Source organism: Acanthochromis polyacanthus, chromosome 9 (assembly GCF_021347895.1).
Source record: "Acanthochromis polyacanthus isolate Apoly-LR-REF ecotype Palm Island chromosome 9, KAUST_Apoly_ChrSc, whole genome shotgun sequence".
NCBI classification, from domain to species: domain Eukaryota; kingdom Metazoa; phylum Chordata; class Actinopteri; family Pomacentridae; genus Acanthochromis; species Acanthochromis polyacanthus.
The window spans coordinates 2,353,140-2,377,358 of NC_067121.1; the positions used below are offsets into that span (position 1 = coordinate 2,353,140).

Here is a 24,219-nt window from a genome sequence, read left to right on the forward strand (position 1 = left end):
TATTATCTACACCACTTTGTCCTCATCAGGGTCATAGGGGGTGGAGTCTATCCCAACTGACTGAGGGTGAAGGTTCACCTGGACAGGTAACAAGAACCTCTTGCTGAAAGGTTCTTTGTGGAACTAGAAATAGTTCTTCAGTGACAGCGCTGTGAAGAAGACACCTGACAGGTGAGCTGCTGCATACCTACGAGAACCACGGTGGCCTCGGCTCTCTCTGGAATCTTCTCCATCAGCTTCACTTCATGTTTGGATCTGGAGTGGTAGAACGGTGGAGGATCTATCTGCACACAGAGCACAGTCAGAAGGTCTACCTGGACTACCTGTACAGCCTCACCTGGCTGGATGAGGAGCTCCACCTGTTCATTCTTACTTTGCCCTTGTCTCCATCAGCCTCTCTGTGATTGGCTGAGTAGCTGCAGGACTCTGATTGGCCGTTGTGTCTGTCCATCAGGGCGGCCATGTTGGCTGCAGAGATGTTCCTGCTGAAGGAACTGTGGTCCTTCTCATCGCTGGGGTGGCTGAGAACACAAGAAGGAACCTGGTCATGGAACAGCTGGAATAAAGAAAAGGTTCTTCAGGAACAGAAACCAACAGAGCTCCGGTTCTCCAGAACAGAACCAGGAGGAACGCAGCCAAACAAGGTTCTGAACTGGTTCTACAGCCGGAACCTGTCCTGATGTCTCCATGGTTAATAGATCTGTAAATCATAGATATGTTATTTATAGATCTGTAGATTACAAATCTGTAGTTCACTGATCTGTAAATTATAGATCTGTTATTTATAGATCTGTATATTATAGATCGGTTATTTATAGATCTGTAGATTATAGATCTGTAGATTATAGATCTGTAGATCAATGATCTGTAGATTATAGATCTGTTATTTATAGATCTGTACATTACAGATCTGTTATTTATAGATCTGTAGATTATAGATCTGTAGATTATAGATCTGTTATTTATAGATATGTAGATTACAGATCTGTAGATCATAGATCTGTAGATCAATGATCTGTAGATTATAGATCTGTTATTTATAGATCTGTAGATTATAGATCGGTTATTTATAGATCTGTAGATTATAGATCTGCAGATTATAGATCTGTTATTTATAGATCCGTAGATTATAGATCTGTTATTTATAGATATGTAGATGACAGATCTGTAGATCATAGATCTGTAGATCAATGATCTGTAGATTATAGATATGTTATTTATAGATCTGTAGATTATAGATCGGTTATTTATAGATCTGTAGATTATAGATCTGTAGATCAATGATCTGTAGATTATAGATCTGTAGATCAATGATCTGTAGATTATAGATCTGTTATTTATAGATCTCTACATTACAGATCTGTTATTTATAGATCTGTAGATTATAGATCTGTAGATTACAGATCTGTTATTTATAGATATGTAGATTACAGATCTGTAGATCATAGATCTGTAGATCAATGATCTGTAGATTATAGATCTGTTATTTATAGATCTGTAGATTATAGATCGGTTATTTATAGATCTGTTGATTATAGATCTGCAGATTATAGATCTGTTATTTATAGATCCGTAGATTATAGATCTGTTATTTATAGATATGTAGATTACAGATCTGTAGATCATAGATCTGTAGATCAATGATCTGTAGATTATAGATATGTTATTTATAGATCTGTAGATTATAGATCGGTTATTTATAGATCTGTAGATTATAGATCTGTAGATCAATGATCTGTAGATTATAGATCTGTAGATCAATGATCTGTAGATTATAGATCTGTTATTTATAGATCTCTACATTACAGATCTGTTATTTATAGATCTGTAGATTATAGATCTGTAGATTATAGATCTGTTATTTATAGATATGTAGATTACAGATCTGTAGATCATAGATCTGTAGATCAATGATCTGTAGATTATAGATCTGTTATTTATAGATCTGTACATTATAGATATGTTATTTATAGACCTGTAGATTACAGATCTGTTATTTATAGATCTGTAGATTATAGATCTGTAGATCACTGATCTGTAGATTATAGATCTGTTATTTATAGATCCATAGATTATAGATCTGTTATTTATAGATCTGTAGATTACAGATCTGTAGATTATAGATCTGTTATTTATAGATCTGCAGATTATAGATCTGTTATTTATAGATCCGTAGATTATAGATCTGTTATTTATAGATCTGTAGATTACAGATCTGTAGATTATAGATCTGTTATTTATAGATCTGTATATTACAGATCTGTAGATTATAGCTGTTATTTATAGATCTGTAGATTATATATATATATATATATATATTACAGATCTGTAGATTATAGATCTGTAGATCACTGATCAGATTTAAACACAGAAAAACATTAAACATCTAATCAATATTCACAGAAACACTAGATTCAAATCAATACTGGTCATCAGATATCAGGAAAAACTGATTTAGGGGGATCTGATCGATTATTGACACTAGGAGAGGGCTTGATTGATTATTGATTATGGGTGATGGTTGATTGATTATTGATTGTGGGTGAGGGTTTATTGATTATTGTGTGAGGGTTGATTGATTATTGATTATGAGTGAACCTGTGTCGCAGCAGCAGCGCTCTCAGCACGTTGGCTCGGTCTGCAGCTCTGATCTGGTCGGAGATCACCATCTGCTCCACCACCTGCTGAGCGATGCCTGGTAGAGTCCTCTGCTTCAAGTCCAGCAGCACGGCACCTGTAACCACGGCAACACCCCATCAGCACCACAGCTCAACTTTATTTACACAGCGCCATTCGAAACACATCATTCTGAAGGCACCATAGAGAGAAACCATCACATCCAGAGGTTCCTGTGAGCTTCAGCTGGATAGAAGGTCCTTTAACTCTGTCAGGACCAGGTGGATAGAAGGTCCTTTAACTCTGTCAGGACCAGGTGGATAGAAGGTCCTCTAACTGTCAGGACCAGGTGGATAGAAGGTCCTTTAATTCTGTCAGGACCAGGTGGATAGAAGGTCCTTTGACTCTGTCAGGACCAGGTGGATAGAAGGTCCTTTAACTGTCAGGACCAGATGGATAGAAGGTCCTTTTACTCTGTCAGGACCAGGTGGATAGAAGGTCCTTTAATTCTGTCAGGACCAGGTGGATAGAAGGTCCTTTAACTGTCAGGACCAGATAGATAGAAGGTCCTTTGACTCTGTCAGGACCAGGTGGATAGAAGGTCCTTTGACTCTGTCAGGACCAGGTGGATAGAAGGTCCTTTAACTGTCAGGACCAGATGGATAGAAGGTCCTTTGACTCTGTCAGGACCAGGTGGATAGAAGGTCCTTTAGTTCTGTCAGGACCAGGTGGATAGAAGGTCCTTTGACTCTGTCAGGACCAGGTGGATAGAAGGTCCTTTAACTGTCAGGACCAGATGGATAGAAGGTCCTTTGACTCTGTCAGGACCAGGTGGATAGCAGGTCCTTTAACTCTGTCAGGACCAGGTGGATAGAAGGTCCTTTAGTTCTGTCAGGACCAGGTGGATAGAAGGTCCTTTGACTCTGTCAGGACCAGGTGGATAGAAGGTCCTTTAACTGTCAGGACCAGATGGATAGAAGGTCCTTTGACTCTGTCAGGACCAGGTGGATAGAAGGTCCTTTGACTCTGTCAGGACCAGATGGATAGAAGGTCCTTTGACTCTGTCAGGACCAGATGGATAGAAGGTCCTTTGACTCTGTCAGGACCAGGTGGATAGAAGGTCCTTTGACTCTGTCAGGACCAGGTGGATAGAAGGTCCTTTGACTCTGTCAGGACCAGATGGATAGAAGGTCCTTTGACTCTGTCAGGACCAGGTGGATAGAAGGTCCTTTGACTCTGTCAGGACCAGGTGGATAGAAGGTCCTTTAACTGTCAGGACCAGATGGATAGAAGGTCCTTTTACTCTGTCAGGACCAGGTGGATAGAAGGTCCTTTAATTCTGTCAGGACCAGGTGGATAGAAGGTCCTTTAACTGTCAGGACCAGATAGATAGAAGGTCCTTTGACTCTGTCAGGACCAGATGGATAGAAGGTCCTTTGACTCTGTCAGGACCAGATGGATAGAAGGTCCTTTGACTCTGTCAGGACCAGGTGGATAGAAGGTCCTTTAACTGTCAGGACCAGATGGATAGAAGGTCCTTTGACTCTGTCAGGACCAGGTGGATAGCAGGTCCTTTAACTCTGTCAGGACCAGGTGGATAGAAGGTCCTTTAGTTCTGTCAGGACCAGGTGGATAGAAGGTCCTTTGACTCTGTCAGGACCAGGTGGATAGAAGGTCCTTTAACTGTCAGGACCAGATGGATAGAAGGTCCTTTGACTCTGTCAGGACCAGGTGGATAGAAGGTCCTTTAGTTCTGTCAGGACCAGGTGGATAGAAGGTCCTTTGACTCTGTCAGGACCAGGTGGATAGAAGGTCCTTTAACTGTCAGGACCAGATGGATAGAAGGTCCTTTGACTCTGTCAGGACCAGGTGGATAGAAGGTCCTTTGACTCTGTCAGGACCAGGTGGATAGAAGGTCCTTTAACTGTCAGGACCAGATGGATAGAAGGTCCTTTGACTCTGTCAGGACCAGGTGGATAGAAGGTCCTTTGACTCTGTCAGGACCAGGTGGATAGAAGGTCCTTTAACTGTCAGGACCAGGTGGATAGAAGGTCCTTTAACTGTCAGGACCAGGTGGATAGAAGGTCCTTTGACTCTGTCAGGACCAGGTGGATAGAAGGTCCTTTAACTGTCAGGACCAGATGGATAGAAGGTCCTTTGACTCTGTCAGGACCAGGTGAGATCGGCCCTCAGGTGGAGGAGGACAGATATATCAGGTGGAGAACATAAACATCCTGGATTTCAGCCATGGCAGTGACATCATCCCTAAGGTGACATCATTTTCACAATAATGTCATCATCATCCTCAGTAATGACATCATTACCATCATCATGAAGGAAAGGTCCAATCACAGGAAAGAATGTAGACAGTAAATAAACTGTATTAAACAATAATATTCAGGCAGCTGGGTGTAAAATTCCTGCTATTAGTATGCAGAGTACATACATTTACATAACTACACCTGTAAGCCTTCATTTAAAGAGAACACTGAAGGATATTAATATATGAAATTATTAGATTAGATCGATAGAAAACACATGGTGGATCTGTGGTGGATCTGTGGTGGATCTGTTGTAGATCTGTGGTGGATCTATGGTGGTAGATCTATGATGGTGGATCTATGGTGGTGGATCTGTGGTGGATCTGTGGTAGATCTATGGTGGCGGATCTATGGTGGTGAATCTGTGGTGGATCTATGGTTTTGGGTTGGACCCTCACCGTGGGAGATGGTTTTACGGAGCTCCAGCAATGAGCGGAAGGACAGCGATGCGATGTGAGGCCGTCCCCAGCGCTCCGTCTCCTCGTCCACCTCCTCCTCAAACTTGATCCAGCGGGCCGTCTCCCTCCACTGCAGCTCCTGGTTCCGGTCGATCACCAGCTCATTCAGCTCCACAAACACCTGACCAGAAAAAGTCGGAACTATCAGTATGGAACCATCAGGACGTCTGAAAGCTGATCCACCTCCCAGCTGCTGATGAAGGCCAGGTACCGAAAGCTACAGCAGATATTAAATGGACCTCTTGGTGAGACAACCTGATGCTTTCAGGATCACCAAGGAGCTCCAAGTATCAGAAGAAAAGACCTCCAGACCAGAGGAGCTACATAGCAGGTCACAGCAGAGAAGACCAGGCTAAAGTTAGACCAGGTTAAACCATGATAGACCAGACTAATCAGGATATACCAGAATAAACCAGGATAGACCAGGATAAATCAGGATAGACCAGGAAAGAGGAGGACAAACCAGGATAAACCAGACTAAACCAGGAGAGACCAGACTAAACCAGGAAAGAGGAGGACAAACCAGGATAAACCAGACTAAACCAGGAGAGACCAGACTAAACCAGGATAGACCAGGACAAACCAGGATAAACCAGACTAAACCAGGAGAGACCAGGATAAAACAGACTAAACCAGGATAGACCATACTAAACCAGGATAAACCAGGATATACCAGACAAAACCAGGATAGACCAGGATAAACCAGACTACACTAGGATAGACCAGGATAAACCACGATAAACCAGGATAGACCAGACTAAACCAGGATAAAGGAGTTCAGTCAGAAAGAGGCTAAATGAGGAAAATCAGAGCAGAGACTAACTCAGGTGAGTGAATCTGTAATAAATCTACCTGTCGATTCTTCAGGCCCAAACCGATCATCCTGGAAACCAGAGCAGACTGAGCCCAGACAGAAGCCCACCTGTACTTTACCTGCTCTGACTCCTCCTACCTGACTCCGCCTGTCTCTCTCTAATTACCTGAGCCTTCACGCACTCACCTGTCCAATCCCACCTGGATTAACCTGCAGCTCGTCTTTCGTCTGTTTGGACAATTAAGTTGTTTTTTAAAAGAGAACCACTGAAGCTGAAGAACTCAGTCGACCCTAATTTATGAAGTATGTTTCTGTACATCCAGGTATTCTCCAAGTGTTCTCCAGGTGTTCTTCAATGTTCTCCATGTGTTCTCAGGTGCAGCTTTAGCAGTAGTAAACTATGTTCTGAGTCTTATTTTAACGCTGATCAAATGTAAACTCTGAGTTTCTGTTTCCTGAATCCAAACCCTGATAATAATAATGTTCACCGTCTGAGGACAGAAACAGAACAAACCAACAGAACTACAACTGAACTCTGCAACCTACAGATTCTCAAACAGACCAGTTAATTAATGAGATTAAACTGTTAGAGAAAACACAAGAACGTTTATGTCGTTTCTGTATTTCACAGGATATGAAAGGAACATTTTCCCTCAAAGTGAGTCCTATTTCTAGATTATCCTGGTTTCTTCTTACATCATCTAATAGTTCTGACCAAACACCGACCAACCTCCAGGAACTTTATCAATGATCAGAGTTCTACCTTCATCCTGGGAATACTTCCAGAATTCCAGGTCCTTGAAGTTCATAGAGGAGAATGTCCCCTAGAGAAAGTTCTACAGTAGACCTACAAACAACTGGACAGTTACCGGTAGGAAAACTAGAATTTTCTCCAGTTGTCGGTAGGTCTACTCTAGAACTTTCTCCAGCTGTCGGTAGGTCTACTCCACAACTTTCTCCAGCTGTTGGTAGGTCTACTCTAGAACTTTCTCCCGTTGTCGTTAGGTCTACTCTAGAACTTTCTCCTGGTGTCGGTAGGTCTACTCTACAACTTTCTCCAGTTGTCAGTAGGTCTACTCTAGAACTTTCTCCAGGTGTCAGTAGGTCTACTCTACAACTTTCTCCGGTTGTCGTTAGGTCTACTCGAGAACTTTCTCCAGTTGTCGTTAGGTCTACTCTACAACTTTCTCCAGTTGTCGGTAGGTCTACTCTAGAACTTTCTCCTGGTGTTGCTAGGTCTACTCTACAACTTTCTCCAGTTGTCAGTAGGTCTACTCTACTACTTTCTCCAGTTGTCGGTAGGTCTACTCTAGAACTTTCTCCAGCTGTCGGTAGGTCTACTCTACAACTTTCTCCAGTTGTCCGTAGGTCTACTCTAGAACTTTCTCCAGGTGTCAGTAGGTCTACTCTAGAAATTTCTCCAGTTGTCGGTAGGTCTACTCTACAACTTTCTCCAGTTGTCAGTAGGTCTACTCTACTACTTTCTCCAGTTGTCGGTAGGTCTACTCTAGAACTTTCTCCAGCTGTCGGTAGGTCTACTCTAGAACTTTCTCCTGGTGTCGGTAGGTCTACTCTACAACTTTCTCCTGGTGTCGGTAGGTCTACTCTACAACTTTCTCCAGTTGTCAGTAGGTCTACTCTACTACTTTCTCCAGTTGTCGTTAGGTCTACTCTACAACTTTCTCCAGTTGTCGGTAGGTCTACTCTACAACTTTCTCCAGTTGTTGGTAGGTCTACTCTAGAACTTTCTCCAGGTGTCAGTAGGTCTACTCTACAACTTTCTCCGGTTGTCGTTAGGTCTACTCTACAACTTTCTCCAGTTGTCGGTAGGTCTACTCTAGAACTTTCTCCTGGTGTTGGTAGGTCTACTCTACAACTTTCTCCAGTTGTCAGTAGGTCTACTCTACAACTTTCTCCAGTTGTCGGTAGGTCTACTCTAGAACTTTCTCCAGGTGTCGGTAGGTCTACTCTAGAACTTTCTCCAGTTGTCCGTAGGTCTACTCTACAACTTTCTCCTGGTGTCAGTAGGTCTACTCTAGAAATTTCTCCAGTTGTCGGTAGGTCTACTCTACAACTTTCTCCAGTTGTCGTAGGTCTACTCTAGAACTTTCTCCAGCTGTTGATAGGTCTACTCTACAACTTTCTCCAGTTGTCTGTAGGTCTACTCTAGAACTTTCTCCAGCTGTCGGTAGGTCTTCTCTAGAACTTTCTCCAGGTGTTGGTAGATCTACTCTAGAACTTTCTCCAGCTGTCGGTAGGTCTACTCTACAACTTTCTCCGGTTGTCGTTAGGTCTACTCTAGAACTTTCTCCAGTTGTCGTTAGGTCTACTCTACAACTTTCTCCAGTTGTCGGTAGGTCTACTCTACAACTTTCTCCAGTTGTTGGTAGGTCTACTCTAGAACTTTCTCCAGGTGTCAGTAGGTCTACTCTAGAACTTTCTCCAGTTGTCGTTAGGTCTACTCTACAACTTTCTCCAGTTGTCGGTAGGTCTACTCTAGAACTTTCTCCTGGTGTTGGTAGGTCTACTCTACAACTTTCTCCAGTTGTCAGTAGGTCTACTCTACAACTTTCTCCAGTTGTCGGTAGGTCTACTCTAGAACTTTCTCCAGGTGTCGGTAGGTCTACTCTAGAACTTTCTCCAGTTGTCCGTAGGTCTACTCTACAACTTTCTCCTGGTGTCAGTAGGTCTACTCTAGAAATTTCTCCAGTTGTCGGTAGGTCTACTCTACAACTTTCTCCAGTTGTCGTAGGTCTACTCTAGAACTTTCTCCAGCTGTTGATAGGTCTACTCTACAACTTTCTCCAGTTGTCGTAGGTCTACTCTAGAACTTTCTCCAGCTGTTGATAGGTCTGCTCTAGAACTTTCTCCAGGTGTCGGTAGGTCTACTCTAGAACTTTCTCCAGCTGTCGGTAGGTCTTCTCTAGAACTTTCTCCAGGTGTTGGTAGGTCTACTCTAGAACTTTCTCCAGGTGTCAGTAGGTCTACTCTAGAAATTTCTCCAGGTGTCGGTAGGTCTACTCTAGAACTTTCTCCAGGTGTCGGTAGGTCTACTCTAGAACTTTCTCCAGGGGACGCTCTCCTTTCCTGCTTCCAGTCTTTAAGTTTAGTCTCACTTAGAACATTCCAGGTCCTTGAAGTCCATAGAGGTGGGTCCACATTTATCACTTTTTAATGGACTTTTTCCATCATTTCTGAGCCTCAGAACTTCATCAGCCCAACAGATAGAACCATGACATTTAGGAGGAGAAACACATCTGAGTTCTGAAATTTTTTTTGAATAATTTCGGTGGATTCTGACATTTTGGACAATTTTCTGGTCATTTTCAAAATGTTTTATGTCAATTTGGATCTTTTTTGTATTTTGGATCATTTTTTGTGTCTTTGGGATCATTTTTGAGTCAGCTACGACAAAATTTCATTTCATTCTGGACTCATTTTCAGGAATTATGGATCATTTTCATGTCATTTTGGACAATTTCAATGTCATTCTGACCTAGATGGATTTAAACTGATCTGGAGTCAGTTTTTACCAGAACTCAGATGTGTTTCTCCTCCTAAATGTCATGGTTCTATCTGCTGGACTGATGAAGTTCTGAGGCTCAGAAATGATGGAAAAAGTCCATTAAAATGGGGTAAATCTGGACCCACCTCTATGGAACTCTGGAAATATCCTCAGAATGAAGGTAGAACTCATTAATAATAAAATTCATTAATAAAATTTTTGGAGATGAAGAAGCAGATGGTTCTGGTTCTGGGGAACTTTTTCAGATTTGATTGATGTCAGATGAAATGAGCCTAATCTAGTTTTCTGTCAGTTTCATAACACTACACTGACATGGCGTGATGAGGTGGCATGTGGGTGGAGCCTGTGTTAATGTGTTAATACAGCAGACTCCGTAGCTCCGCCCTCTGACCTCGTGAGGTGTTCGGTCCGGCTGCAGGTGTTGGTTCGTCCAACCGCTCAGTTGATCTTTGGTGATGTGAACAATCGGCCCTCTGGAGCTCCGCCTCACCAGGTGACGTCGAACCGCAGGAATATCATCCAATCTGTGACCTGAGGGGGCGGGGCATCACATGAGGGCGGGGTCAGAGTAGAAGTAATTTCTGTCTTCTCCCAACAACACACTTTATTCAGCTCAGTTTATCAACCTCACAAAATAAAAGCTGCCAAAAACATCAACCTGATGGAGGCTATTATTTATACATTGTATAAACGTTCACTGAATGTTTGCTGAACATTTACCAAACATTTACCAAACGTTTACTGGATGTTTCCTGAACATTTACTGGATGTTTACAAAATGTTTACCAAACGTTTACCAAACCATTACTGGACGTTTACTGGATGTTTCCTAAACATTTACCGAATGTTTACCAAACATTTACTGAATGTTTACTGGACGTTTACTGGGCGTTTCCTGAACGTTTACTGAACGTTTCCTAAACGTTTACTGAATGTTTCCTGAACGTTTACTGGATGTTTACTGAACGTTTCCTGAATATTTACCGGACATTTACTGAATGTTTACTGAACATTTACCGAAAGTTTACCAAACGTTTACCAAACTACTGGATGTTTACTGGACGTTTAATGGACGTTTACCAAACGTTTACCAAACATTTACTGGATGTTTCCTAAACGTTTCCTGAACATTTAGCGGCCATTTACTGGACATTTACTGGACGTTTACTGGAAGTTTACTGGACGTTTCCAGAACATTTACTGAAAGTTTACTGAACGTTTACTGGACATTTCCTGAACGTTTACTGGATGTTTCCTGAACATTTACTAGGAGTTGACTTCAAATTGACACCATCTTAAACAGAAATAGCTGCAGAGACACAAATTGACCACACATCAGTTCAGAAACAAACAACCACAAAAACACACACACAAACCGTGATTATCTATAAACAGAATCAGCTGCAGCTTCACCTGAGCTACCTGTGACCAGGTGAGCGTCTTCACAGATGAACAAACTGTCAGGATCTCACGGGAACTTTCTGCTGTTTAACAGGATGTCAGGCTCCAATGGAGAACAAGAACACAAGAGACTGATCCAATCAGAGACACACAGACACACAGACACACAGACACACAGACAGACAGACACACACACACACACACACACACACACACACACACACACACACACACACACACACACACACACACACACACACACACACGTGTGTGTTTCCTCCTGAAGCTTCAGGTTTCAGGTAAAATGTGATTTTCTTTTCATTTCTTCTTTTCTGGAAACAACCAATCACCTTCCAGCAGTGAGTCAGCTGACCTCCACCTGCTGCAGGTAACACCAGGCTCTGGCTTCAGCATCAACACAAACAGTGTCACAACTGCAGAGAAGGACACAATAGACCAACAACATGTTCTTTAACATGTTCCTGCAGTGCCTCACTTCCTGCTCAGTGCTCTTCAAAATAAGACAACCAGAAAATCAGCTCACATGTTCTTCTGCTGTTTCTCATTCTTTGACTTCTGGAATCTTCTCGCGGAGTTGCATGTGATGTTCCCAAATATAACTTACCTTCATGTTTCTAGGACTGCAGGTTTCATACGTGTGAAAGAGAACATGTGAGCAACAGCTGACAGGTTCTGTGGGTCTAGTCTGTGGCTGCAGGAGAACTGAAACCTCATCAACACAAAGTCTTCAGAGCACAATAAACATCATCAGGAAGCTTCTCAGCTGATCTCTGACATGAAGACAACCATGTTGTCAATTACATCTGCAGATGAGCTTTTATCTCATTAAATACACACCGAAATCCAGAAACACCAACTCAACTCAAAACTCACCCTACTGACCCTACTAACCCTCACCCTACTAGCCCTACTGACCCTACTAACCCTACTAACACTCACCCTACTAGCCCTACTGACCCTACTAACCCTACTAACACTAACCCTACTAGCCCTACTGACCCTACTAACCCTACTAACACTAACCCTACTAGCCCTACTAACCCTACTAACACTAACCCTACTACCCCTAACTCTGAGCATGGGTGTCCTTAACTAAAACTCAGAGTTCAAACTATCTGTCCAGGTGAGCTGCAGGTGAAAAGTCTGCAAAGAAACAGCAGCTACTCACTGAGATCAGCCTTCAGCCTCAAACATCTCAGACCAGAACCAGGACCAGGACCAGGACCAGGACCAGGACCAGAACCAGACCAGGACCAGGACCAGAACCAGACCAGAACCCCACAGAAACAATAGACAGAGGCAGTGGGAGGCGGCAGCATTGTGTTCAGGTCAGCAGCAGCTTCAGTCACATGGTTGACAGAAAACTCTTTCATGTGGGACAGAATTCCTTCAGGACGCCAAGTGTCCCGGTGCATGCTGGGAAAGCTCCTCCCGAAGGTCAGACTGACGTCTAGAACTCTGCTGCTGCTTTCATCTCCAGGAGAACCTGCTGCCCGCTAGCTGCTCTGAGGCTTACCCCACCGTTTACCATGTTCACTAGGCTAGCTTAGCATGTTAGCATGCTAACACAGTCAGTTAGCAGCAAATAAGGCAGCTGGACGGATCACAGCTTCACTTATTCCTGACTTTGATTCACCTGTACTCTACCTGTCTGACCCACAGCACACCTGCACACAGACACACACAGACACACACACACACACACACACACACACACACAGACACACACAGACACACACACACACACACACACACACACACACACACACACACACACACACACACTCTCTCTCTCTCTCTCTCTCTAGATCAGGGGTGTCCAACATGAGGCCCGTGGGCCAAAAGTGGTCCTCCAGAGGGTCCAATCCGGCCCTCAGTGTAAAAATTACAGAGAAGACATTAACTGCAGATTGTAAATTAGTAAAACTATAAATTTAAAATCATTTCTAGATCATGACAAGTTGTTTGGATCATAAAGTAAAATACTAGATTGTTCTTTGTTCTGTTGTCGTTGTGTGTCTCATTTATGTAATATTTTGTCTTGTTTTTTTGTCCGACTTTTGTCTTTCCTCTCATGTTTTTGTTGTTTGTGTTTCCTTTTTGTCTCACTTGTGTTTTTTGTCTTATTTTTGTCATTTTGTGTTTTGCTTTATTCATTGTATGGTATCTAGTTTGTGTCATTTTGCTTTTTTTTTGTCTTGCTTGTGGTGTTTGTTGACGATTTTGTCATTTTGTTTCTTGTTTTTGTCATTGTTGGTCTCGTTAGTGTCATTTGTGTAGTTTTCTGTCTTGTTTTTGTCACTTTGTAACTTTTATTGTCTTATTTTTTCTCTCTTTTTGATGTGTTTTGTGTTGTTTTTCTCATTTTTGTCACATTTTGTCTTGTTTTTGTTGTTTTCTGTCTGACTTTAAATGTGAACATTTTCAGAATGTACTTTTTTGCACTAAAACAAAGGAAAAATGTGGAGTTGTGGTGATTTTTAGCTTATTGTGCTGTGATTTTGCTGGTGCGGTTACTTGAGATTAAATTGGGCTGAATGTGGAACCTGAACTAAAATGAGTTTGACACCCCTGGTCGAGATATTCAGCCTGTAAAACATCATGGAAACATTTAAAGAGTTGCACTTCTGTAGATATAGAACCTTCAGACTGTCAGTGAGCTGTGAGGTTTATATGTTAAAGTTCGATGTTCCCTCAGATACATGAAGGTTCTGCTGGTTCTGAGCAGCCTACTGACTCTTGATGCCATCCAGGTCGACTGACGCCAGAGTCTCATCCTCATCTGCGTCGTCAGGGGCAACAGCCATCGTCCCGGTGTGACCGGGTGAGAGGCCGACGTGACTGGATGACAAGGTGGGCGTGTCACTGTGAGGGGGAGGAGTCACAGGTTCAAATCCAGCAAATCAAATACACAGGTGAGCCAGGACAGGTGTGACTCACCTGGAGGTCCAGCCCTCCTCTCCGTCACCAAACGCCTCCTCCTCGTCTTCTTCTGTGGTGGATGCGGCGTTGGAGGCGGAGCCTTGCCTGTCCTCCCTCCTCCCCTCATTGGTTCTTTTCCTCCTGCTGTCGGCGAGCGGCTTGGAAAGAGGATGATGGACGTGGAGGGAGGAGTGACGGTGCTCTGAAGCCGGAGAACCAGGAGAACCAGAAGATATTGAGGAGGAACCACAAGTGGAGGTCATTTATCTACTAATCACTAAATAATGAGCACCAGAACGGCTTTAGAGAACACAAGAATAGGTTCATTTCAGGGTCTGTTTTTGTTCCTCGGAACAGACGTGGTTCCTACAGGGATACTAGAACTTTCCTTAAATATCCACCAGGTCTTCCATAGAACCCCAGTAAAGATCTGTGGAACCTTCTGGAACCAAAGCAGAGGAAAGACTTGACACCTGTGAGCAGGGGTGAAAGTAGTTCTAAATTCTTGCCGGTACTATTACCAAAACCCTCGTCTCGCTCTAACTTCCTGCATTTTAAAATAGCAAAGTTAAAACACAAACAAATAAAAACACATTAATATTTTACTGTAGGCCAGTGGAATAGGTAGGAATTAATAACACTTTTTGCTTTAATTGAAACACTGATAAACATCCAGAATACAGGCTCTAAGAACAGACATGAGGTCACGAGCAAACACTCAGAATGGAACTAAACATCAAAACACGTCACCTAGAAGATTTACACAGAGGCCTGAAGTAGTTATAGTAGTAGTTAGTTTCTGATTTTCTGTGGTAACCCTTCTTCTGTCTTTTCCTTTGATCAAAGAGGTTATTTTCCTCGCATTATTACTTTGACAAACATGTTTCTGATTGTTTTGTAGTGCTTCTCTCCGTTTTTATTTAAAATATGCATCTGTCCATGAGAACCGCTGTAAATCCAGTTTAAAGTTTTTCAGCCAATCACAAGAGCGTGTGGAATTTCAGGTGTAAGTTACTGCTCGCCCCGTCCCGGAACAAGCGGTGCTTGTTGACGTCTATTGACGAGTTGTGAAAAATGTCCCAGTGCAATAAATCAAGCGCACCTATTTGCTATTGGCTGCTACTGGCCATAGCAGTCGCTGTGTTATGGAAAGTAGACACACATTGCAGTCAAGTACTGCTGAGTGAACGGTCGATAGCAGCCGGGCGGCGTACCACCACCGGATCTTTTGCCGGTACTGGACCGTACCAGCTTATTTTCACCCCTGCCTGTGAGACCTTCTTGGCCTCGATTAGCAAAGAATCCATAAAATTTATTCAAAGACCGAAAGAACGTTCTCAGAATCTCCTGGATGCCTCGAATGGACCTCACGCTGTCCACAGACCATCAGCAGGAACGTTAGGAACCATCTCATCTTAGTAATCCCTGAAACTTCCTTCATGCCTTCAAGGAGAACATCCTGGACCCCCATCTCATCTAAGAACCTCCTCAGGAACTGACTGGGATTTTCTGAGAACATCTCACCTTCGATGTCCTGCTCATCCAGAACCCGGTGTTTCTCCGGCGGGTTGCGAGCTGCAGGATGAAGGATCTGCTGGAAACCTGGAACATCAAACGCTTTGTTGAGATCTTCATCTTCTTCATCACTGAGGCAGTGAGGAGCCTGCAGAGAAGAACCTGATTCAAATTAAAGTCACACTGATGGAGAACAGGGAGGAACCTGCAGTACACCCTCAGACCAGAGAACGTCTGCTCCTGAAGAGCTTTAAACCTTACAGACTTTAGATGAACTCAGCTACAACATTTATGTGTTGAAGCTGCTGAGGAAGTTCTTTAAGATGATGAACAAACATCTAGAGCCTTAAAGAGTTCTCCAAAATGATGAAAGAGTCCAAACTGACTCAGTAATTATTATTTATGGCTCAAATGTCAGAAAGGACTAAAATTCACTCAACTGAAGGAACATCTCAGTACCAGGAGGAAACCATCACTGATAGATTATTGATCTGTGAGGAGAACCCACCGAGTTCTGGTGGAGGCTCATGAGGCCTGATGTTCAGCAGGAGTTCAGGCAGCAGAACCTGGAGAACCAAACACAGAAGGTCAGACATGGATCTGCAGCTTCCAAACTCAGTTCATGTGAAATCTAGAAACAGCCGTTTGCCTCTCGTTAAAAACGTGTCAGAGTTCCTTAGAACGGTTCCATAATTCCTGAAGGATCCAGTAGATGGTTTCTGCGGAGAACATCATTAAAGTCTGGGCATATTGTAATCTGGTAACTAATCAGAGATCGAACACGACCTCCTGGGTTCCCTGCTGGTGGAATGTGAGACGTTCTACAGATGAAGGTTCTTCCAGGTTCAGTAACGTGTCGGCTGCTTTCGGAGCTGCAGATTAAACCTCTTCTCAGGTTCATTTTAGGTTCAGTTTTGTCAGATTTCACCAGTTCATGTGTGGAACCTGATGGAGACACTAAGGTTCCCTCTGTTGAACAATCATCGTTCTCCAACCATTAGAACAGGTTGACCGTCAACAACCACCAGCTAGGCTCTGTTCCGTCCAGCTCTCTTGGTTCCTGTTGGTCCTGGATAGTTCTCCTTCTGCTCTTTCCAGTCTGGATCCCCACCACCACCGTTAACCTCCGTCACCCTCTGGACCTCTCCACCTTGTGCACCAGACAGCCTGTAAACATCGACCACCTCCCTCCCCGACTCCAGACCTCCAGACCTCCAGACCTCCAGACCTCCAGACCTCCAGACCTCCAGACCTCCAGCTACTTCCCTCCTGTCAGCTTCGTTCCTCCAGAGCCACACTGTAGCTCTGGTTATTGCAGCTGTCTCAGTACTCTGATTGGTTGGTATAGTTCGTGTCATTTCCTGGTTTAATTCCAGCTGATTTTCAGGTAGAGCAGTTTGTGATACTTTGACTCATTCGTTAGATTATTCTGATAGAATCGTTCTAGTAATTCCTGGTTCTGTAGCTCATGTTCTCTATCAGCGTGTTGGTCTCTCCTGCCTGCTCCTACCTTCTGTTGGTTGCTTCTGTGTTTTCTGCTGGTGTGATTCTCCACTAGGGGGCCTCAGTGACCTTCAGTAGTTGGACTTTAGGTCATTTCTGCTTGTAGTTCCATGTTTGTGTTTGGAGTCTTTGCTCTCTGTTGTTGACTTCCTGTAAATAAAATGTTGTTTTAACGTTCTTGAGTCGTTTCTCGTTTCCTCACACGTGAGCCTCACATAACCAATAGGAGCACAGAGACTGTATGATGTCATTTCTAAACACGTTCTGACGTTCTAGCAGCAGCGTGGTTCTCTGGAGGTCCTGCAGATAGAACTGGGGTCTGTTCTGCTCTGTAGTCCAGAAGTTTACTTTCAGCTGATCTACACTGTAAAAAAACTGCTGAACATCCAGGAGAACCTCCTCTAGCATCTCCTCAAGAACATCCGGGAGAACATCCTGGCACGAAAATGTACGAACCAGGAAGAAGTCATTTCATGAAATAGAAATTAGAGTTGTTTCTAGTCTGGGTTTCCATAACGTGTTCTTTACTTTGTGCACTGAAGGATGTTTAAATATTAAAACCATAAGATGACTTTGAAATAATGTGAAACTAACACTCAGACTCAACACCACAGAAAGCTTCAGTAACAGCTGAGATTTATTGTGTCATTTGACTGTAAAATATTTAGTTTCCAATGGAAAGATTCAGATTTTAGATCTTATTAAATATGACGTTTTTTTGCAGAACTGTACAGAAAACTCTGGTTTATTTCATAGATTGTATTTTACATTAAAATGTGAAAATTCTGTCTCTGTTTATCATTTTACTGATATTTTAAAATACAGAAAAACCTGTAAAGTGAGAAAGGCAACCTAAATTCTCTGACTTCAGACTTCCTTCAGTGATCGATTCTCCGGACATCAGAGGACCTCTGATTGATTTACTGAATAAGGCGAAGCGTTGAATCCCTGAAACCGGCCTCCACATTTCTCCACTTTCTGAGCAGAACCAGAGCTGGAAGAGACACAGTAAAAGCAACAGGACTAAACAGGAGCAGGTTCTGCGGAGAACCCAAAGGACTTTCAGCTGGTCTGGGTTCAGCTCAGTCTGAGTGTGAGACAGGAAGAGAGTTGGAGCCTACCTCGGCGTCCTCGCAGCTCTGAAAGAGAGAAATTATAATGCAAAGACCGAAGCACAGCAGACAACAGAGGGGCAGGAAGGAGGGATGAAAGGAGGAGAGCAGAAAGTCCAACTGAAGGTCGCCACGGCAACCACGCTGTCAGTCAAGGTTAGCCCCGCCTCCTGGCTGCACTCGGCTGCAGACACACTGCCAGCTCTGTGATGTCATGGTGATGTCACAGCATTCTGACATCATGGATGAAGAGTTTTTATTGGTCAGTGAACCTCAGCAGGTCGCTGCCTCTAAAGAATCATTTCAGGAAATAGTGATGGAAAAATAAAGTTTAACGAGTTAGAGGAACGTCAGGAGAACCTCAGAGTGGAGGACGTCCATCAGGAGGAGCTCAGGGTGGATGGAGGATGTCCATCAGGAGCATAGACTGTATGTAAAGATGGACGTAGCATCTGGCTCCAGAATTGAAGCCAACCCAGAAGTGTCAAAAACTTGCAATATCACGCCGTCCGCTAGGGTTGGCTCCAAAAAGCTTTTTCTCCATAGACCCCAATTCATTTTTGGAAAAAATAAAATGTGATAGACTGATGTTCTACAGCTCAGGATTTTTTTCCCGTTAGTTTTCATGGTCAAAATGAGCGATCAGGTGGCCGATCTTAAAATAAATCAATACTGAATTTTAAATAAATCGTTAAAGTTGGCGGAGCCAGGGGGCGTGGCTATACTTGATAGACAGCAACAGAAGCCTCTACGGTAAAATGTGGGCGGGATAAGAGAGTCCTCAGCCAATCCTGCCCCTAGTTGCTCTCCGGTCCAGTCTGTTTGATGATGCTTTTTACGTCACTGGCTCCAAAAAATCCAAAACGGCGACCAGGAAGTAGCAAAATCCGGGCTTCATTTTCTCGGCGTTGAAACCAACGGGTGACGTCACGGTTAGTTCATGCCTGGTCAGGAGGAGCTCAGGGTGGATGGAGGATGTCCATCAGGATCAGGCTGCCTCTCACTAGCTGTCTTTTTCTTTTTAAAGAATTATCTCAGCAACGTTGAACAGAAACTACAAAATGTCGCAAATTTAGTAAAAAACAAAGTTGTTCTGCTCTGTTGAGACGCTTTTTGTCTCTTTCTGAGCAGCGTTGATGATCCTCAGAAGAACCTTTAGTGGAAACCATCTGAACAGAGACAGCTATTCTTTACATCTTTTCTGCTTGGTTTACTGCAGCTAACACAGCCTGTAGCGCCCCCTCCTGACACACTCCACAGCTGTTAAATTCACTCTATTCTTTATTTTTATGACTCCACTTATAGGGTTTTCAGTCAGTTCATCTATAAAGTGTTTTACTGATTAGTCAAAGCTGTTCCTGTAAAAAATGGAAATGACCGTTTGGTTTAAGTTTGGTTCTGATAAACTCTGGTTTTACGAAGCAGCAGTGAGGTGAGAACAGAAGTTTACAAATTAAAGTATAAAACTGTAGTTAAAGTGGAAAATCCAGCCGACATTAAACAGCTGGACAGACTGAAACGCTTCCTCATGAATAAACTCTGATTATTCTTCTTCAGAAGAAAACAGCTGGATTTGGAGCTTCTACTGTCTTATTCCAGCTCATGGAGCCTACAGCGCCACCTTCAGACAACACGATGCACAATAATTAATTCTTTCCAAAGCAGTTCATGGAAACGAGACGAGTTCACTTTGGGTTTTTGTTACTTGAAAAAAAAATTGTTTCAAATATGCTTGAAGTTAAAAAGAAACCCACTGAGAACCTGAAACAGCTGCTAGTTACAGAGCAGAGCTGTAATTCATAGTCTGGCCTGATGGTGGCAGCGTTGTAGTTCTCAGTGGATGAAGGCTGCAGGTGTGATGCTGCTTGTTCATCAAATCTGCTTCTTAGAAAATGATCTCCAGCAGAAACACACAGGAACTATTTTATTAATTTCTGTTGTTACGATGACGACACTCAGTTGTATTTATCTATGAAGCCAGATGAAACTGATCAGTTAGCTAGACTGCAAGATTGTCTTAAGGACATTAAAACCTGGATGACTTTTAACTTCCTACTGCTAAATTCAGACAAAACTGAAGTCATTGTATTTGGCCCCAAACATCTTAGAAACTCGCTTTCAAAGCAAATAGTTACTCTGGATGGCATCACGTTGGCCTCCAGTACTACTGTGAGGAATCTTGGAGTTATTTTTGACCAGGACATGTCCTTTAACTCACACATAAAGCAAGTCTGTAGGACTTCCTTTTTTCACCTGCGTAATATTGTAAAAATCAGGAACATTCTGTCTCAGAGTGATGCAGAAAAATTAGTTCATGCTTTTGTTACTTCCAGGCTTGACTATTGTAATTCCTTATTATCGGGTTGTCCAAATAGTTCTCTCAAACATCTACAGTTGATCCAAAACGCTGCTGCCAGAGTACTGACAGGAGTTAGCAAAAGAGATCATATTTCCCCTATACTTGCTTCTCTTCACTGGCTTCCTGTTAAATCCAGAATAGAATTTAAAATCCTTCTTCTGACATATAAAGCTCTTAATAACCAATCTCCATCATATCTTAAAGATCTGATAGTACCTTATTATCCTAGTAGAACTCTTCGCTCTCAAGCTGCAGGCTTACTTGTTGTTCCTAGAATTTCTAAAAGTAGAATGGGAGGCAGAGCCTTCAGTTATCAGCTCCTCTCCTGTGGAACCTGCTCCCAGTTTGGGTTCTGGAGGCAGACACCCTCTCTATTTTTAAGACCAGGCTTCAAACGTTCCTTTTTGACAAATCTTATAGTTGGGGCTGACTGGGTGACCCACAGGGGTTCGGCTTGTGTCTTCATTGCACAGCTGACTCCCTCTTGGACGTCCCTTCGTTCTGCCTCTAGTCATGCTGCTATAGGCCTAGGCTGCTGGGGGACTTCTCTTGACGCACTGAGCCCTTCTCTATCTACCTTTACATTTAATATGTATACCGTTATTGCAGTACATTCACTCTGTTTCCCCCTGTGCTATTTCTCCGAGTGTCCCTGGTCCCAGAGCTGGATGCTTCAGATCTGTGGTTGATGTTCCACCAACTGGTCCAGTCTCCATCATGTCCACTGTGGGATGCTGCTGCTGACCTTCCTCCAGCCCTCTGCTTCCAACTCCCTTTTTCCACCAGTCAACTCTGCATCATCCTCACTATACTTGTTATGCTAACTTACATACTGTTTGAATTTTACTACCAGCTATATACACACGTGGACAAAATTGTTGGTACCCCTCAGTTAAAGAAGGAAAAACCCACAATTCTCACTGAAATCACTTGAAACTCACAAAAGTAACAATAAATAAAAATTTATTGAAAATTAAATAATCAAAATCAGCCATCACTTTTGAATTGTTGATTAACATAATTATTTAAAAAAACAAACTAATGAAATAGGGCTGGACAAAAATGATGGTACCCATAACTTAATATTTTGTTGCACAACCTTTTGAGGCAATCACTGCAATTAAACGATTTCTGTATTTGTCAATGAGCGTTCTGCAGCTGTCAACAGGTATTTTGGCCCACTCCTCATGAGCAAACAGCTCCAGTTGTCTCAGGTTTGATGGGTGTCTTCTCCAAATGGCATGTTTCAGCTCCTTCCACATATGTTCAATGGGATTCAGATCTGGGCTCATAGAAGGCCACTTTAGAATAGTCCAACGCTTTTCTCTCAGCCATTCTTGGGTGTTTTTGGCTGTGTGTTTTGGATGGTTGTCCTGTTGGAAGACCCATGACCTGCGACTGAGACCAAGCTTTCTGACACTAGGCAGCACATTTCTCTCCAGAATGCCTTGATAGTCTTCAGATTTCATCGTACCTTGCACACTTTCAAGACACCCTGTGCCAGATGCAGCAAAGCAGCCCCAAAACATTACTGAGCCTCCTCCATGTTTCACCGTAGGGACAGTGTTCTTTTCTTCGTATGCTTGGTTTTTGAGTCTATGAACATAGAGTTGATGTGCCTTACCAAAAAGCTCCAGTTTGGTCTCATCTGTCCAAAGGACATTCTCCCAGAAGCTTTGTGGCTTGTCAACATGCATTTTTGCAAATTCCAGTCTCGCTTTTTTATGAGTTTTTTCAGCAGTGGTGTCCTCCTTGGTCGTCTCCCATGAAGTCCACTTTGGCTCAAACAACGACGAATGGTGCGATCTGACACTGATGTACCTTGGCCTTGGAGTTCACCTTTAATTTCTTTGGAGGTTGCTCTGGGCTCTTTGGATACAATTCCAACGATCCGTCTCTTCAATTTGTCATCAATTTTCCTCTTGCGGCCACGTCCAGGGAGGTTGGCTACTGTCCCGTGGGTCTTGAACTTCTGAATAATATGAGCCACTGTTGTCACAGGAACTTCAAGCTGTTTAGAGATGGTCTTATAGCCTTTACCTTTAAGATGTTTGTCTATCATTTTTTTCGGATGTCCTGGGACAATTCTCTCCTTGGCTTTCTGTTGTCCATGTTCAGTGTGGTACACACCTTTTCACCAAACAGCAGGGTGACTACTTGTCTCCCTTTAAATAGGCAGACTGACTGATTATGTGTTTGGAAACACCTGTGATGTCAATTAAATGACACACCTGAGTTAATCATGTCACTCTGGTCAAATAGTTTTCAATCTTTTATAGAGGTACCATCATTTTTGTCCAGGCCTGTTTCATTAGTTTGTTTTTTTAAATAATTATGTTAATCAACAATTCAAAAGTAATGGCTGTTTTTGATTATTTAATTTTCAATACATTTTTATTTATTGTTACTTTTGTGAGTTTCAAGTGATTTCAGTGAGAATTGTGGGTTTTTCCTTCTTTAACTGAGGGGTACCAACAATTTTGTCCACGTGTGTATGTAGTAGATTTAATACCAGAGCTGTACACCAGAACAGGAAACTATGGATCAGTTTACATGTTAGCTTCTACTTTGTATGAATCATCTGTCTGATCATACATGGATCCAGTGTGTGTTCTATGTTCCTTGTCCTCCACCCTCTCTACCTCTTCTGTTCCTCTCTACCTCCTTCCAGCAGCAGATGTTCCCCCACATAAAGATCCAGGTTCTGCTCCAGGTTTCTTCATGTTAAAGGGTGTTTTCTCTCCTCTGTCTCCTTATGGCTGCTCTGGGGTCCATATGGGTTGAACAACTTCAGCACAAACATGACTCTGTGAGCTTCTCTGTACAGCAGAACGTTCTACACTGCAGACTGTGCTGGTTCAGTGAAAGGACTAGAACCTGTCGCTCTGACTCACTGATCCAAGCTGATGGAAATCAAACGTCCTGCTAAATAACAGTTAATGATGAGCTGAGGTGTGTTCATACCTGGTCACTAAGGCGAGTCGTCGTTGAAGCAGAAACAGAAACAAACCGTCTGCAGCTGCTTTTATACCTCACAGCTCTGTGTGTGTGTGTGTGTGTGTGTGTGTGTGTGTGTGTGTGTGTGTGTGTGTGTGTGTGTGTGTGTGTGTGTGTGTGTGTGTGTGTGTGTGAGAGAGAGAGAATAATTAGCCTGTTAGCACAACAACAATTACCTCCTTTCCCACAGCTTCACCTGAGTGTGTGCATGCACAGGTATGTTTACATGGAATTATCTCTGTAAAGACGTGTGTGTGAGAATGTATAGCTGTGTGTAGCATTTAATGTGTGTTCATATAATCACAATCTTGTTCTCATGACATCACTCACACAGCTGGAGAAACCTTCACCTGTCTTTATCTCTGTCAGCTGAGAACTAGAGTCTGGACCTGAAAGGTTCTGTAGATCAGGACCTTCTTACTTTTTATTCGTCAGCTACAGCGCTGAGCTGTTTGATCTTATTTTATCTTCAGTAATGAAACCTTTCTGCTTTTCTACTATGAACTGCTTTTCTTTTGTCATTTAGTTTTTTTCTGAGCATTTCTGGCCAAACATTTGTTTTTGGGATTATTTCAGTTTCTTCTTCACGTCAGACTGCCTCTGATGGAGGAGGAACCTGCAGGGAGGTAGAACCCTGAGCTGCTCATTACTCTG

General features: G+C 42.9%; 1 protein-coding gene and 1 long non-coding RNA gene across 4 annotated transcripts in view; one reads left to right on the plus strand and one right to left on the minus strand.

The window, feature by feature from the left end:
- slc4a2a (solute carrier family 4 member 2a) overlaps positions 1–18,309 on the minus strand; it is a 31,994-nt gene extending 13,685 nt beyond the window's left edge. The window contains exons 1-10 of one of the 3 annotated variants that reach the window (XM_051953773.1): positions 18,219–18,309; positions 16,103–16,160; positions 15,604–15,742; positions 14,098–14,281; positions 13,895–14,022; positions 10,127–10,266; positions 5,336–5,516; positions 2,599–2,734; positions 374–521; positions 188–284 (exon numbers count right to left, since the gene is read on the minus strand). In XM_051953773.1, coding sequence (XP_051809733.1) covers positions 188–284; positions 374–521; positions 2,599–2,734; positions 5,336–5,516; positions 10,127–10,266; positions 13,895–14,022; positions 14,098–14,281; positions 15,604–15,742; positions 16,103–16,123 — 1,174 coding nt within the window. In that variant the 5' untranslated portion in view covers positions 16,124–16,160; positions 18,219–18,309. Of the gene's footprint in view, positions 1–187; positions 285–373; positions 522–2,598; positions 2,735–5,335; positions 5,517–6,247; positions 6,330–10,126; positions 10,267–12,325; positions 12,836–13,894; positions 14,023–14,097; positions 14,282–15,603; positions 15,743–16,102; positions 16,161–18,218 lie in introns of those variants that run through there. The other 2 variants (XM_051953774.1, XM_051953775.1) reach the window with 2 other exon arrangements.
- On the plus strand, positions 7,492–9,290 carry LOC127535605 (uncharacterized). Its single transcript, XR_007944484.1, has 4 exons — positions 7,492–7,544; positions 8,106–8,171; positions 8,798–8,830; positions 9,192–9,290. It is a non-coding gene; the product is annotated as an uncharacterized LOC127535605 (long non-coding RNA).
- Positions 18,310–24,219: the final 5,910 nt, after the last annotated feature.